A 17548-nucleotide genomic window follows, 5' to 3' on the forward strand; every position below is an offset into this window, starting at 1 on the left:
TCTAATACTGTATAACAGAAAAATTGTTCTCAATAAATCTTCTGTGCTAGAATTTTAAAGAAGCCTTTATAGAAGCATTAGGGTTGATTTACTAAAACTGAAGAGTGCAAAATCTGGTGTAGCTGTGCATGGTAGCCAATCAGCTTATTTCTTCAGCTGATTAGTTTCTGTGCAAAGCTGTATCATGTTTTGCACTCTCCAGTTTTAGTAAATCAACCCCAGAGTGTATTTGTATTCCGAGCCGGATTTCTGCATAGCCAACATAGGCCCTAGAAACCCATAGTAACTAAGTAGAAAACATCAATTGCTGAAACCCACATCTAAATGTTACAGGATACTAAATATCATTATTAAGTGCCGTGTATTGTAAAAAAAAAAAAAAAAAAGGCCTTTGTAGGGTTTATTTTAATCATTCAAAATTAAAGCGGGGAAGGGTTAGATCCTTCATCAAGTGTCTATTGTTTTCTGCATCCTCAATGGGAAACTAACCATTTACATCTTAACCTAGTTGTGAGTGTATGTAAGTAATCTATGAAAGTAAATGTCCCTGACAGGGACATAGTCTGCAATACAATCTTGACAGAAGTTCAAACCTTTTCCTCTTTACCCAACACACCTAAGGTTTGGTTAAGGTTGGGTGTTTGCTGTAACTAAAACATTTTAAGCTCTATAAATCATATAGTATAGTTTAAAAATGGCGTCATTTACAAGTGGTAGAAAACATATTCATTGTTTGGAACTCTGGCTTTCATTTGACAGATTACTGGCTTTGATAGTGTGGATGATGAGTCTAAACACAGCGGTCACATGTTCTCAACAAAGAGTCCAGCACCCCAGGAATGGACCATTGAGAAGAACCCATCATACACATATTATATCTACTATATGTATGCCAACATCAGAGTGCTGAACAACCTTAGGCGGTAAGTTATAGTTTGCTATATATGTTCTAGATTATCCAGATCTTAAAGGTTAGGGGTCTCCAAACTTTTTAAACAAAGGGCCAGTTTACTGCTCTTTAGACTTTGAGGGGGCCAGTATAAGTAGAAGATACCCTGGCATCAATGGGAGTAAACAATGCCCCATCATTGGCATTGGTGGGAGAAATATTTCCCCATTGTTGGTATCAGGGGAAGGAATAGTGTCCCATCATTGACGTCAGTGGAAGGAATAGTCCTCCATCATTGATGTTAGTGGGAGGAATAGTGCCCCAAGGGCTGGATTAAAGCAAGCAAAGGACCGCATACGGCCCCTCTGGGGCTGCAGTTTGCAGACTACTGGTATAGATAAAATAACAGTCTTCATTTCTAATATTATAACTTTACATAGTTATAATTACCAAACTGGAGGATATGCCTAGAATTCTGGGCAGGATAAAACATATATTGTCAGAACCACAGATGCAGTTGCAACAATCTAATAAATTAAGGAAAACATGGTTTGCACCCAAAGTCTATAAATCATTTTCCAGTTTTTATATAAGTGTTCAATGTTACCTCATTTCATAGTTTAAGTGAACAGGCATACTTTTATGATCTAAAGCCATAAAGGCCAAAAATAATTAAAATGATTCTCATGTGTCTTTATGTCATTATACATAGGATCAGGATCAATTTTGACCTAAAGTTAGGGATCCTTAAAGGGAAACTGAAAATAGTGCTTCTGGGTCAATTTTATCATCTTTTTATTTAATCATACATTTTTTTTTTTTTACTGTTGTTTTAACTCTGTTTTTATTGTTTATAGACTATGGTGGATTGCAGGTTTCACTTTGTATCACAGTGCATTCACTGAACCTGATTTTCAATCTGCATGACATTTACACAAAACTGTTCAAACTGGCCCCATATTTATGGCAGACTTTTCTCTAGAAAAATGCGGAGTTGCTGCTGCAAGGTGAATTTTACATAGCAGCAAGATCACATCAAATGTGACAAATTATAATTTGGCATTTATGGAAACCATAACTTGATATCAAGCATTACATGCAGGCTTTTGATGGGAACAGCCAATCTTTTAGATATACTGGAGTGTTTTTTTGTTTTTTTTAAACCTTACTGTATGCCATTCATATCGTCATAATATGAATGAGAAACTCTATGTGGACCGCCATTGTGTTACTTCTATTCAGAGATCTATGATTTTAAGATTATCTACTCTAATTCTAGCCAACATATGGTGGTACTTATCGTGGTTTGGTCGGCTTATATATTTAAATATGACATGTTCGCAAGTGACAGTTGGATCTTGTAATTAAATAGGGTTTAAAAAATTTTTTCGGCTTTAGAGACTATTTTTTTTAGTTTTGTTGTATATGAAATCTTTTACAAATAAACATTTACCTGACACAGGATTCACAAAGCACTGTGGGTTTCCTAAAGAGGGTGCACAGTAGAAGCTGTTTATTTTTAGACTTTGTATATATGTTTCATACAGTATTTCATATTTACCTGACTAAAAAAATCATTTTTCATGTATTTTTAGTGCTAACCATAATAAGTAAATAAGTACATTTATGTACAAAACTACTGTAATTATCTTCAAAGGAATGTAATGCTGGTCTCAAGCTGCTCTCAGAGTTCAGAGGTTTGTGAGATATGCAAGTATCACAACTGTCAAAAGATATTTTCTTATGAAAGATATTTCTTTAAGCATACACAGTCAGCTTGCTCAAGTGTGCATGTTGTAGCTATAGAGGAAGTTGGGTATGGACCATAAGGACATGCACAGCATTGTCGTATCTTGTACATAAATATCAAGTAGCCAGAAAAAAATTTCAACAGGGCAGATTGATTCTTCTCCTTAAACTAGTCAGACAGCTTGCATAAGCCAAAGTTTGCTCACAGATATATTGCAATTTCCTGATTTGTCTGCAACCAGCCAGATTAGATATAGTGGTGTTCCGTTTATGTACCAAAAAGGATCTCTTTTTAGTAACTCTCATTGCATTTTTATTTTAAAGAAATACACATAAAAGTACTACAGGGGATTCATGTTCAAAATTACAGTATGTTCATGATAATTTAATTTTAGTTCTAGTTTTATGGAGCCCATGCATCTCAACCTAAACATTGGATTTTTAATTCCTAGTATTTTAAAACCATGCAAACATCACATGGCCATTGGTTGTAATCTAGATGGTAGGTTAAGTGCTGGGATGGGAGGGGTTTAATCTATACTTGATGGAAGGTACAGTTTTGGCCCATGATCCAAAGGGCTAAATAGGGATCAGTTTGAAGACAGCGCACAGATACTGTTTGTGCAGGCACCAGATAGAACTGTTGTAGTTCAAGGCATTTTTTGGCTGTATTCAGTTCAAGATCACTGTAACTTTGCACCTAAGAGGCAGGTGAATAACCCTTATAAAAAGATCTCAGAATATTTATGTTATTCTTTAGGGGTACTTAATAACTTTAAAAACAATATACAGTATATAAACAAATACTATAAACAGAAATTTGTAATTATGAATTAAAAAAATATTCTTAAAGGGATACTAAACACACACTGTTTCATTTACATTGTCCCTTCTATTTCTGTATGTGGATGATGGCACTGTAATTATTTTAATAAAAAGAAAAAACATCTAAGTACCTTTTTCCTAATCCGTATACAACTGTCACATGACCCAGCCCTCTCCCAGCCTGTCTACAGGGAAACATAAGCAGGAGGAGACTCTAGTCCTCTGCTTCTGGTCACATGTTCAGAAAAAAAACCAAAAAAAAAACCAGCCTTTGGAATACAGAGTAAAAATAAATAAATAATATCAATAAACTGTTTAAATTGGCATACAAATATATATAATATATTTGAAATCAAATCTTTATTATTTTGTGGAAATAACATGGTGTGGGCAGATTTCTGCCAGTCACAGGCTGTGCCATGCCCCTCCAGCCTATGTCTTACAATAAGAGGGAGGTGAAGCCACCATTAATCTACATGTAATATCCCACCCCCACTGTGTGTAGCTGGTTAGTTAGCATGGAGAAGGAGGGAGGGATTGGGCTGGCATTTACCACTGTGTATACACCCACATGTGTGACTCTATAGTCACATGGGCTGCTCATATGTGATAGGGAGGAAATGCTCAGCATTGAAACTTGCTGAAAACTGAGCATGTGCCGAGTTGCCACCACAGCTGCAAAATCCCTAGCTGAATTGGGGACATTCACAGAAGGTGGAGATAGAGAGCAGCAGGATCAACCAGGTTTTTTGCAGAATACAGAAAATGAATCTCATAGTGACTGAATAAGTATGAACAGCATGTAATACAGCATTTATTGATAGTTTTTTATGATGTGAGTTTAGTGACACTTAAATTATTGTTTAACCCTTTTGCTGCCAGATCCGTACATCATACGGACCTGACAGTGGGGGGTTTCACACACAATTTGGTGGCTGCAGCCACCGGGATTGTGTGTAAAGCTGACAGGCAGACTCTTGCCTGTCAGGTGAAAGCATTTGGGCAGCTACGATGCCACCTGATTGCTAGCATACAGCCCCGGTACCGGCGCCCCCCCCACCCGCGCCCCGCCTTGTTTTCTGAGCTCCGCTCGCCCATCTGCGGGCCCGGAACCAACATGGCGGGTGCCAGCAGAAGGAGGGAAGGAAGAAGAGCTCTCCTCTCTTGCTTGCTGTGACCAGGAAAGCGACGTCTATGACATATACCCTCCTACGAACATAAACGTATGCATCGGGGGAACCTACCAGTGAAACTGATTGCAATACACATTTCATATTGCCATGCAAGCTGGAGTGAGAGCAATAATGCTAGCACCAGACCTCCTCAGTAACACTAAACTCATGACATGTTGAGGGCCTTTGAAGTGTCGCCTATAGAAAATATAGGGTACTGAATTTTGTTGCCATTTCACGGGCACACACAAATTTAAGATTTGACATGTTGGGTATCTATTTACTCGGTGCAACCTCATCTTTTATATTTTATTAAAAACATGGGTAATTTATTGCTAGAATTTTGCAGTGATATGGTGTGACATAAAAAATTAGAACTACCATTTTTTTATTCTCTAGGGTGTCTGCTTTTAGAAAATATATAATGTTTGGTGGTTTTATGTAATCTTCATGCCTAAAATAATTTTTTAAACATGTGTGCAAAAAACGCAAAAACGGCTCTGGCCACGAAAAGATTAATCCCCAGCAGGTGTATAGCTGCAGGAATTGCTAAAAAAAGCCCCCCCCCCACACACTTTTACATACTAGTTTGTATCTGTTAAATGTATTAGCGAAAGTGCTTCGTTTATATATTTACCTGTTAATCATACTCCGAAACATGGCTGAGACATCCAAAAACGGACCATGCTAGCCTTCCTCACAACACTAATCTTGGCCGAAGAATAATGAGGACCCTGTAAAGTAAAGGTCTCTAAGGTGCAGGGAACTGTGGGGAGGTGGCTTTCCTGGATTCTCTGCTTACATCATTCCCTTTAAATTTAATGTCAGGTATAAAAGACTAATATAGTCAATTATATATTGGGAATTCTGGTTCTGTCCTGCCTTGCACAGTACGCATGTGTCTTCTGGGGACCACCACCCTAGTGTTGGTCTTAAGTGCCTACCAAGGTAAATCCAACATGTACTATTACTTAATCCAAGAAGAGGGCCTCTTCTGTGTTTGTCAACCCCCACCATCTTCGTTGGAGCACCAGGAATTAAACCCAAATAAATCACAGGGAGAACACATGAACTTCAAGGATGTGATGTCATAGGTGGGAACTGAAACCAAGACTAGAGCTGTAAGGCAAGCTCATAACCACTTTTATCTCGGTGCTTGGACAAAGCTAACTATTATTTGGTAGTTTTGTATTTTTTGGTAACTGTTGGACTAGCTTTGCTGTAAAATACAAAAATAAAAGCAAATTTAATCTGGTTATTTATAACACTGTAATTGCAACATGATTCCTCCTAATATATACGACCCATATTATTTATATATTATTATAGTTTTAGTCCTACCCATCTTCACTGTATTAAAACAAAAAAACAAAAAAAAACAATGTGAGCTGATGCCTGCCAAAATTCTGCTTCATATTCTACATCCACCCCATGGGAAACTATTATTTTGCAATAATAGTTGGATTACTTTGCTTGTCATAGTTATCAATGACATATCTTTTAACTAGATGTCATAAGTGCAAATCTCTTTAACCGCATACAATATACCTGTAAATCAGGTACTTTTTCTCTTGTAAACTAATAATTACCTGGATGTGTACCAATCTCAGAGTTTGTGTATTAAGTTTTTAAGGTATCGTCTAGATTACAATAGACTTGTAAATTCGGAGACTACAATAAATGTGGTGCTACGTTTACAAGCTAATACTGGGCATTCAATTTAAGAAGATATTGGTTATGTGAATGCTCACTGTTGTGTGGTAGCTGTTTGTGTACTAGGTTTACATTGGATAAAAGCCTTCAAAGAGTTAGAATCTTGATTTGACACCTTGTCGTTTGACCCAGTAAAACTTTAAAGTGTTTCTAAACCCAAAAACAAAACTTAATATATTGCACTTTACCATTTCTGAGATGTGTCAGCTACTTTAGTTTTCTGTTTGGTGTTTTTCCCTTATTTTTTATGTAGAGAACCTGCCAGTGACACACTTTTTGTCCTAAGGTGACAATGCTCACTCCCCTACTCACCCTACTGTACTAGGACAACAGTAACAGGTAGACATGTGCGCACTGAAATATTTTGTTTCGGAATTCCGTTTTCGTCCAAAAAATAAATTTATTTAATTACTCCCGAAATTCGGTATCTGTCAAATGTTCAAAGGAGATTCGACGGAGCACCTAAACTGTACGTGTACATTTCTAGTTGAATTTTCCGCCTACAAGCTAGCTGTAGTAGAATTCTAATGTTGTATGACTAGTAATAATTATATTTATTAATTATTTTACTAGTCAACCAACATTAGAATTTTTCTATAGCCTATGGGCGGATGCAATTGACCGGAAATGTACGATTGCAGCGTCGTACAGTTTAGCTGCTCCGTCGAATCTTTTTAGAACTTTCGACAGACACCATAAGCTGAAGATTCAGCGTTTGTATGTTTTTCATTGCTTTGTCGAATCTTCGTCGTTCATGTTGAATGGTCTGCTCTACCCCAACAGTCAGCCAACTTTCACATTTGTTTCTCAATCTCCAAGTGCAATGGCGGGCGCGGCATCTGACGTGTCAGATATTGATATGGCATTCTAATATAGAATCTATAATAATAACCCCCCCCCCCCCCCCAACAACACGGGCAGCCTCTGAGGCTATCACAACACTAGCAACACTAGTATCACTATCAAGTTCACAAAACTAACACAATTGCAGCAGATTATTATGAAAAAGTTAAGTTGAACTGTAGCTTGCTTCACTATTGTTCTGCTGCTGTGCTTTTGCTTAATTGCTAAATAATTCAGGTTCTCTGACAAACGGACCAGCTAAGATTGACTGTCTTCTGAAATGATTCAGTGTGTGTGTCTCTCTCTGCTAGCAAATCGTAAGTGAAAGTAAGTTGGCCGTACGTGTGTACTTAGTTCTAGCTATTTTACTGCCCCTCCTCTTTGGTTACAATCAGACAATAACATTCATCATCATCATTATTTTTACTTTACTTCCCCCACCTAATTCCAGCAGCGATCTTTTCTCTCTATGTCGAATCTTTTCTCTCTATGTCGAATCTTTTCTCTCTATGTAGAATAATCTTGGACTAATAGAGTTAAGATTAGGCACATTCGACCACAGGTTCAATAGACACAGACTGTTATTGTCAGCGTTATGTCGAATCTCCTATCTGTATCGAACTGTTGTCGCAACGAAAATGAAAATAAAGCATTTATGTCGGATCTTTCGGTTTTCGTAATCTGCACTTTCATTATCGTTTCTTAAAACGATAATGAAAATACCTGAAATTCGGACGAAAATGCATTCGGACGAAAACTAATGCACACAGGATAGAACTATTGAAATCTCTCCCTCCCCTACCATCTTTATAACATAAACATTGTCCATTCGCACACAGAGCGTGGCTCTCATACCCTGCTCTCTCCTCATTGACTGAAAATTACACAAAACTTTGCAGAATGGTATAGGAAGCTTCTGGCAACCCTGTCGATGAGTGGATGGTTTCAAAACACAACCTGAGCTTTTTCCTTTAACCTGGCACTTTAACCCCTTCCTACCCAGGCCAATTTTCACACTTAAAATGACAATTGCCCCGTCATGCAACACTGTACCCATATGAAATTTTTGCCTTTTTTTTCACAAAAATAAAGCTTTCTTTTGGTGTTATTTAATCACCACTGGGGTTTTATGTTTTGCTGAAAAAAATGAAAAAATACCAAAAATTTGGAAAAAAAACAAGTTTTCTTCATCATAAATTTAGGCTAAAATGTATTCTGCCACATTTCTTTAGTGAAAATACCCTGAATCAGTGTATATTGTTCAGTTTGTAGGAAAGTTATAGAGTCTACAAACTGTGGTATATACAGTATCTCACAAAAGTGAGTACACCCCTCAATTTTTTTGTAAATGTTTTATTCAATCTTTTCATGTGACAACGCTGAAGAAATGACACTTTGCTACAATGTAAAGTAGTGAGTGTACAGCTTGTATAACAGTGTAAATTTGCTGTCCCCTCAAAATAGCTCAACACACAGCCATTAATGTCCTAACCCCTGGCAACAAAAGTGAGCACACCCCTAAGTGAAAATGTCCAAATTGGGCCCAAAGTGTCAATATTTTGTGTGGCCACGATTATTATTCCAGCACTGCCTTAACCCTTTTGGGCATGGAGTTCACCAGAGCTTTACAGGTTGCCACTGGAGTCCTCTTCCACTCCTCCATGACAACATCACGGAGCTGGTGGATGTTAGAGACCTTGCACTCCTCCACCTTCCATTTAAGGATGCCCCACAGATGCTCAATAGGGTTTAGGTCTGGAGACATGCTTGGCCAGTCCATCACCTTTACCCTCAGCTTCTTTAGCAAGGCAGTGGTCATCTTGGAGGTGTGTTTGGGGTGGTATATCATGTTGGAATACTGCCCTGTGGCCCAGTCTCTGAAGGGAATGGATCATGCTCTGCTTCATTATGTCACAGAATGTGTTGACATTCATGGTTCCCTCAATGAACTGTAGCTCCCCAGTGCCGACAACACTCATGCAGCCCCAGACCATGAAACTCCCACCACCATGCTTGAGTGTAGGCACACTTGTCTTTGTACTCCTCACCTGGTTGCTGCCACACACGCTTGATACCATCTGAACCAAATAAGTTTATCTTTGTCTCATCAGACCACAGGACATGGTTCCAGTAATCCATGTCTTTAGTCTGCTTGTCTTCAGCAAACTGTTTGCGGGCTTTCTTGTGCATCATCTTTAGAAGAGGCTTCCTTCTGGGATGACAGCCATGCAGACCAATTTGATGCAGTGTGCGGCGTATGGTCTGAGCACTGACAGGCTGACCCCCCCACCCCTTCAAACCCTGCAGCAATGCTGGCAGCACTCATACATCTATTTCCCAAAGACAACCTCTGGATATGACGCTTAGCATGTGCACTCAACTTCTTTGGTCGACCATGGCGAGGCTTGTTCTGAGTGAAACCTGTCCTGTTAAACCGCTGTATGGTCTTTGCCACCGTACTGCAGCTCAGTTTTATGGTTTTAGCAATCTTCTTATAGCCTAGGTCTTTATGTAGAACAACAATTCTTTTTTTTCCAGATCCTCAGAGAGTTCTTTGCCATGAGGTGCCATGTTGAACTTCCAGTGACCAGTATGAGCGAGTGAGAGTGATAACACCAAATTTAACACACCTGCTCCCCATTCACACCTGAGAGCTTGTAACAATAATGATTCACATGACACCGGGGAGGGAAAATGGCTAATTGGGACCAATTTGGACATTTTCACTTAGGGGTATACTCACTTTTGTTGCCAGCGGTTTAGACATTAATGGCTGTGTGTTGAGTTATTTTGAGGGGACAGCAAATTTACACTGTTATACAAGCTGTACACTCACTACTTTACATTGTAGCAAAGTGTCATTTCTCCAGTGTTATCACATGAAAAGATATAATAAAATATTTACAAAAATGTGAGGGGTGTACTCACTTTTGTGAGATACTATATATATATATATATATATATATATATATATATGAAAATTGATCAGTCCTGATGTACTGACAGCCTCATTTGACCCCTTTTTGGAAAATAGACAGTGCAGGGTATTTAGTAAGAGGCATGACATGTTTTTTGCAGTTGTAAATTTTTTGTCACAATTCTTTGCAAAATAAAGAAAATTCCTTTTTTTTTTTTTTTTTATATACTGCCACCAGTGCAGTACAGCATCATCATATAACTGGTGTGGTGGTGATCAGGGACACTGACTGGTGACAGTATATTAAAAAAAAAATATATATATATATATTTTATCATAGTAACACTGTACTACTCTGGTAATCAGGATTATTATTTATAGGTATTTATTATATTATAATTTATGATTTCGTTTTTCAAACTTTATCATACCCAGGATGTCTACTAGACTCTTGTTTGGACATATTTAAGTGAATTATTCCTAAGAATTACAGGCCTACAATATAAAACGCCAAATTTACATGCAAAATTGTACCACTTTCAGCACCTAAAATCTGCAATAATCATACCGCCAGGGAGGTTAATACTAACACACAGGTTTACCACTTTAGGTGGCAATCCTGCTGCTACACCTCCCCTGCACATAGAGAGGTTGCTGGCTCAGCGTTCAATGGACATGCAAAAGGAAAAATCTGGATAGCCGCACTACAATGCACTCACCTTTATTGATGTAAAAAACAGTCCATTCAGCAAACAGAGGTAAAAAAGAATTAGCTGTAGCTAATGCGTTTCATCCACTTACTGGTGCTTATTCAGAGCTACTAATAATAAGGCTTGCCTGGCCTGGGACATTGCTTATGGTGTCCCAGTCCTGTTCATTCCCTGAGCTATTGTTTATGGGACTGTTCTAAGAAGTAGCTGCAGTGAGAAGTGTCCTCTTATTGCAGTTCAGTGATCTGTAGTATCCCACTGCTCCTTGTGCCCTATGCAAGTTGTCAAGCAATAAGCTTTAAAATGGTGACCCCTAGACTATTTATTGAGCCAGAAGGGTGGATGTTGCTGAGTGCCTGGCTGCCGTTGAACATACTGGGGAGCAAAACCCAGGACAAATAAGCGGCTCCTGTGGGGGTAGTGCCACAATGGGAAAAAAAACACTTTTCAAAAGGTTATATTTTTTATAAACAACTTGAAAATGTCAATGGCTTTAAAATGCAAGCATTGTTATAAATTTGTTTGTATTTAATGAATTTATACTTACGAAATCACCACTTTTTTTTATAGGGAGAGAGGATTGAACACTTTCCTTTTCCGTCCTCACTGTGGAGAGGCTGGTGCTATCACCCACTTACTGGCAGCATTCATGACAGCAGACAACATCTCTCATGGCTTAAACCTTAAGAAGGTAAATTTGTCTGTTAATTGTTAAAGAGGATGTAAGCTCTCTTTTTTTTTTTTATTCCCTGCAAAGTAAAGGCATAATATGCATCGCATACTAGCACATTATGTGACACGTACCTACAAACGAAGCCCGGGTCGTCCCTGCTGGAGGCCACATCCATCTTTGCCCATCTTCCTTCCGGGGCCGCGGACTCCGGCTCTGTGACTGGCCGGAGCTGCGTGACGTCACTCCCACACATGCGCGCGGAAGCCACCGGTCACAGCACTCGCTTCTGAAGAAACGGCACAGGCGTCCGTTACTTCAGAGCGTGTGCACTGATTACATCATCGGCGCAGTATAAGTAAATATCTCCTAAATGGTGCACGTTTAGTCGATATCTACAGTTCCTATAGGTAAGCCTTTTTCTAGGCTTACCTATAGGTGCAAAGTATAAAGGAAGGTTTACAACCTCTTTAACATACAATGACTATAACAAAATTTACTTTTCTGCCATACTGACATTTGGAACTGCAGTACTGATGCTTATACATTTGAGGAAAGCATCTTTTGCATATCCAGAAATATTCTTAATAAAGGTACCACAGGATATGTTGACCCTCACATATGCTAAAGAATACCATCTACAAGACCAAAAGTTTGTGAACACCAGATCATCACAGGTAGGTTAGCAGAACATGAGTACATTTTTGGTGCCAAATTCAAACCCCATTGAGGTCAATGTGAACCGAATGTTAGAAAAACAGTATGACCATTCTCTAGATTAATAGGCTAGGTATTGTGAAACAAATGGCACGGAGGTCTGGGCGACGCCCAGGGGAACTTGTACCAAAGCAAAAAGAATTCAGTTCGAGGAGGGGAGGTGAGTAGTGTTTTCAATAGTGCTTTAAGGAAAACATAAAAAATGCTAAATTCATTTAAAAATCATGCCAGGGAGTTGTCTTTAGCCTACCTGTGAAGTGGTGCACCTGTACAATGTATACAACCTACTACAGCAAAACTGACATTTGCAAAGGAAAAAAAAAATACTGTTTAAATTGCTGACAAATTACAAATTCAGTCACTTTATTCCTTTTTGTAAACAGAAGCCCATGGATTCCCATGCATACTAGACCCTTATCCCACATGAGGGTGTGGTATAAGGGTTAATGGGATCCTGCACGCACAAACAAAAAAAATTGTGTGGGTTTCCTCCTAAAATTAAGTACCAGACCCTTATCCTTGATGAGGGTCTGGTATGGATGTGAAGGGAAATCCACACAAAAAAAGAAAAAAAAACCTTGGTGCCATATTATGGTCAGGGAGGCCTTGCTAAACCCACCCATTTGTGTACATAGCAAGGGTATTCCTGGCCAGTAAATGAATGGGGCTTGGTAATGTCACTGGGAAGCTGTGGGTGCCACAGGAGACTCCTGTATAGTTGAGGTATATTTACCACTACTATACATGATGCTCGGCTTCCACTGAATAAATAAAAAGCCCAGCATTCAGTGGAATGCGCGAACAGTCTGTTAAGTTAAGGTTAAGTCTGAACTTGTGTTTGGACAAAATTTGGAGCTCCTCTTGCTTTTAAGACACTGCTTTTACTAAGGGATGCACACGTATTTTCTGCCCTAGTTACTACTAATACATGCAATGATAGAGTTTACACACAAATACTTAGCTATTCAGCAATTTGGTAAAGCTGAACTCCAGGTAAACAGCTAAACACACAGTTGAAATTGTGTTTACCTGTCAAAGCACTTAGGTCCTATGTTAACATCTGCACTTTTTAGGTGTTTCGAGTATGCCATCTTGGAAATAGTCCTGCTTGCTTTATCTTTGATATGATTTCTAGCAAAATGACAACATAGCTACTTCAGCTACAAGAGTAAAGCAGTAGCTTAATACATACCCCCCCTTGCAAATTGAGCAGTCAAGGAGAAACACTTTGACAGGGTTATCCCTATGTTCTTTTGCTTGCTCCACCTGCCAGCATACTAAATGCCAATACATATGCACTTTTGCATAGCCTATTTGGCTTCTAGTGCTGGCTCTCTTTCTCCAAATTTGAGTGCTGCTACTCAGGGGTTTGCAGGACAACGATATCAAGACATAATTAGATTGCATATTTGCATTAAAATATGTATCTTTTTGTAAATAATGGATAACTGGGTTATTTAGTTTTCTTGGTATCTGCTTGAAGTTCAGGTTTAAAGAACTGCTGATTAGGGATGGTCTGGATGTTCGAATCAAACGTAAGTTCGACTCAAACATCTGCTGTGGGCCGTTCGCCGCGAAATCGAGTGCCCCCCGCCCACAGACTCCAACAACCAATGGCCAGGGTTATCGGGAAGAAGCTCTTGTCCCCATCAACATGGGGACAAGGTGCTTTGGGGGCACCCAAAGCACCCTCCCCATGTTTAGGGCATGTGGCCTAGTATGGTTCAAGAGGGGGGGACTTGCTCGTTTCCCCCCCCCCATCCTGACCTCCAGGCTGCATGCTCGGATAAAGGTCTGGTATGGATTTTGGGGGGGGGCCCCACGCCAATTAAAAAAAAAATTTTTTTTTTTTATCTATAGTGCTGGAATCCAACAATACATTACAGCCACAAGCAAGTTTGAATGACATTTTGTCCTTTAGAAATTTCATTTTGCTGCGGCACTACACATCACACAGATGCTCCATTTTACAGGCAGACTAAGGGGTCATCCCCAGGCACTATATTTAAAGGAATATTTTATTTTTATTGTTTCACTTTAAGCATTATTAAAATCTCTGCTCCAGAAAAAACGGTTGTTTTAAAAACTTTTTTTTTTTTTTGCATTGATACATGTCCCCTAGGGCAGTACCCGGGTCCCAATGCACTTTTTATGGCAATAACTTGCATAAAAGCCTTTAAAATGAGCACCTTTGATTTTTCATGTTCGTGTCCCATAGACTTTAATAGGGCTTGCATGTTCGCTAAAACGTTTTGCCTGTTCGCATGTTCTGGTGCGAACTGAACCAGTGGGTGTTCGGCCCATCCCTACTTCTGATAGTTGCAAAAAAATTAGGCCTTCTCCGGAAGGTGTAATGTACTTAATAACTTCAGCTCTGGAAGATTTACCCCCCCCCCCCCATGTAGATGTCCATTTTAGAGAAGCCAGTTATTGTCTCTCTTCTCCTCTCCTCATGCCCAATAACTGGCTTCTATTTACATCCATGATCAGCTGTGATTGGATACAGCGGATCACATGGTAAAGAGCCACTAATTGGCTCTTTTCCTCAGTGTGTGATCAGCAGTAGGGATGGGCAGAACAGTCCCCTGTTCGGTTCACACCAGAACGTCCAAACACCGCAAAAGTTCCGACCCGAATAACAAACCCCATTAAAGTCAATGGGAGCGAATGTCAAAAATCAAAAGTGTCCATTTTGAAGGCTTGTATGCAAGTAATTGGGTATACAGTGGTTATAGGGGTCCGGGTCCTGCCCTGGGGGACATGTATCAATAAAAAACGTCATTTTAAATGAGCAGTGATTTTTTGATTTTTAAAGTGAAAGCATAAAAATAAAAATTCCTTCCAATATAGTGCCTGGGGGTCCCCTTAGTCTAGCTGTAAAGTGGCAGATCTGTACCATGTCTAGAATCTGCTGCAGCAATAATTGCATTTATAAAGCAAAAAAAAATTGTAGTACACTGGGAACAAGATTAGAGATTTTTTGGATACATTCTGGTGTCACTTTGACTTTGGATAGAAGTAACGGGTGCGTAGAAATTGGTCTTTTGGTGTCGGTGGCACCTTCCCACCATAACCCTATAGAGGTAATCTTCATGAAAGCAAGAATTGGCCTTGCTGTAAAAAATTGCAATGATATGCACCTGTCAAACAGGTGCAGAAAAATTGGTCTTTGGGTGTCGGTGGTGTCTTCCCACCGTAACCCTATAGAAGTACTCTTGATGAAAGCAAGACTTGGCCTTGCTGTAAAGAATTGCAATGATATGCACCTGTAAAACAGGTGCAGAAAAATTGGTCTTTGGGTGTTAATTGTGCCCATGAAACCTATACCAAAAATTTTTTTCCAGATTAAATGATTGAACAGACTTTATCTTCTGCACTCTCTGTGGGGACGGGATGGGTTCTGAGACCTTCCCCTTATAACAATGGTCAAGGAGGGTTGTCAACCAGTAATCACCCTTCTCCTTTATGCCACGTATTCTTGGGTCCTTTGAGGCTTTGAACCATGAGGTTGCCCATGCACCTCAAATTTGCTGAGGCTTGAGAAGCAGACTCCTCTGGGTCACTCAGGATGACAGCATCTGGAACTTCCTCCTCCCAGCCATGTACTAATCCCAAGGGTCCTGGGGTTGGAAAGCCATCGCTTACAGATTGTCTTCCTCTTCTTCGAAGCCTATGAAAGTGCCAGAATCCTCCTCCCCTCTCTCCTCCTGTGTGTTCTGCGACATAGGCATGATGGTGTCTGGATAAAGTGGGCCTTGAGAGGAAAGGAAGTCCTCCTTCTTCTCCTGCTTCTCTGTCTCCAGTGCCCTGTCCATAATGCCATGCAGAGTCTGTTCCAGCAGGAACACAACAGGGATTGTGTCACTGATGCATGCACTGTCACTGCTCACCATCCGTGCGGCCTCCTCAAATGGTGACAATACAGTGCATGCATCCTTAATGATCACCCATTGGCGTGGGGAAAAAAGCAGAGGTGGCCTGAGCCCGTCGCCGTGCCGTACTGGCACAGGTACTCGTTGACGGCCCTCTGCTGCATGTATAGCCCCAAAGTTGAGTTCCACCTGGTGGGCATGTCACAAATCAGGCGGTTTAAGGGCAGGTGGAATTCACGCTGAATTTCAGCCAACCGAGCACTGGTTGTGTATGACCGCCTGAAATGGCTACAGACTCTTCTGGCCTGTTTTAGTACATCTTGCAACCCTGGGCACGTACTTAGGAAACACTGCACAACCAAATTAAGGACATATGCCACTTAGGGCTGAGCCGAACACCCCCCTGTTCGGTTCACACCAAAACTTGCGTACAGGCAAAAAATTTGTGTGAACACCGTTAAAGTCTATGGGACACGAACACGAATAATCAAAAGTGCTAATTTTCAACATGGGGACAAGGTTTTTTGGGGGGCTACCCCAAAGCACCCTCCCAATGTTGAGGGCATGTGGCCTGGTACGGTTCAGGAGGGGGGGGGGCGCTCTTTTCCTGCGGCCTGCCAGGTTGCGTGTTCGGATAAGGGTCTGGTATAGATTTTGAGGGGGACACCACGCCATTTTTTTTTTACATTTTGGCTGGGGTTCCCCTTAATATCCATACCAGACCTGAAGGGCCTGGTATGGAATTTAGGCAGATCCCCCACGTCATTTTTTTTTTACATTTTGGTTCGGGGTTCCCCTGTGGGGAATTCCCATGCCATTTTTATCAATGACCTTTTATGTGTATTGTCGGACCGACAATTCATTAATAGCCTAATTTGGTTGGTCAGCAGACTGGTTGGTGAGTTGAGCTATGGAATTGTCTTTGTCTTACATGTATATGCCCTCCATGTGCTCCTTACTGTGAAGGCCAGTTATGGGTGTGGGCGGTGGCCAGTGTTTTGTTACTGTTCGTAAATGTGGGTCGGGGACACACTGGACACCTTTGCTGCCATTGTGCTCTTGCTGGGTGTCCAGTGTGCTCCTGTCCCTTTAAGGGGGCTTGGGCCGCCTCCAGGCTCACCTGTCTCACACCTATCCATTTAATGCATGTGCTTCCACTGTGGAGACACTTATAAATTTAGTAGTGTTAAGACTGCAAGTAATACAGGGTGCCTTGACGAGGCCTTGCAGCTTTCACATGCGTTTGCAAATGTGTGCTGACTAAACCCCTGCTTTTAACATACGGTTAGACAGGCTAATTTGGTTGGTCAGCAGACTGGTTGGTGAGTTGAGCTATGGAATTGTCTTTGTCTTACATGTATATGCCCTCCATGTGCTCCTTACTGTGAAGGCCAGTTATGGGTGTGGGCGGTGGCCAGTGTTTTGTTACTATTCATTAATAGCCGCGAGTAGTTTTAAATGACTTTTTTTC

General features: G+C 40.3%; 1 protein-coding gene across 2 annotated transcripts in view; it reads left to right on the forward strand.

Annotated features, from left to right (window-relative positions):
* AMPD1 (adenosine monophosphate deaminase 1) overlaps positions 1-17548 on the forward strand; it is a 178427-nt gene that overhangs the window by 139914 nt on the left and 20965 nt on the right. For both annotated transcript variants that reach the window (XM_073615697.1, XM_073615698.1), the window contains 2 exons: positions 760-923; positions 11389-11509. In XM_073615697.1, coding sequence (XP_073471798.1) covers positions 760-923; positions 11389-11509 — 285 coding nt within the window. The remainder of the gene's footprint in view (positions 1-759; positions 924-11388; positions 11510-17548) is intronic.

The sequence above is a fragment of the Aquarana catesbeiana genome, linkage group LG02 (genome assembly GCF_042186555.1).
Source record: "Aquarana catesbeiana isolate 2022-GZ linkage group LG02, ASM4218655v1, whole genome shotgun sequence".
NCBI classification, from domain to species: domain Eukaryota; kingdom Metazoa; phylum Chordata; class Amphibia; order Anura; family Ranidae; genus Aquarana; species Aquarana catesbeiana.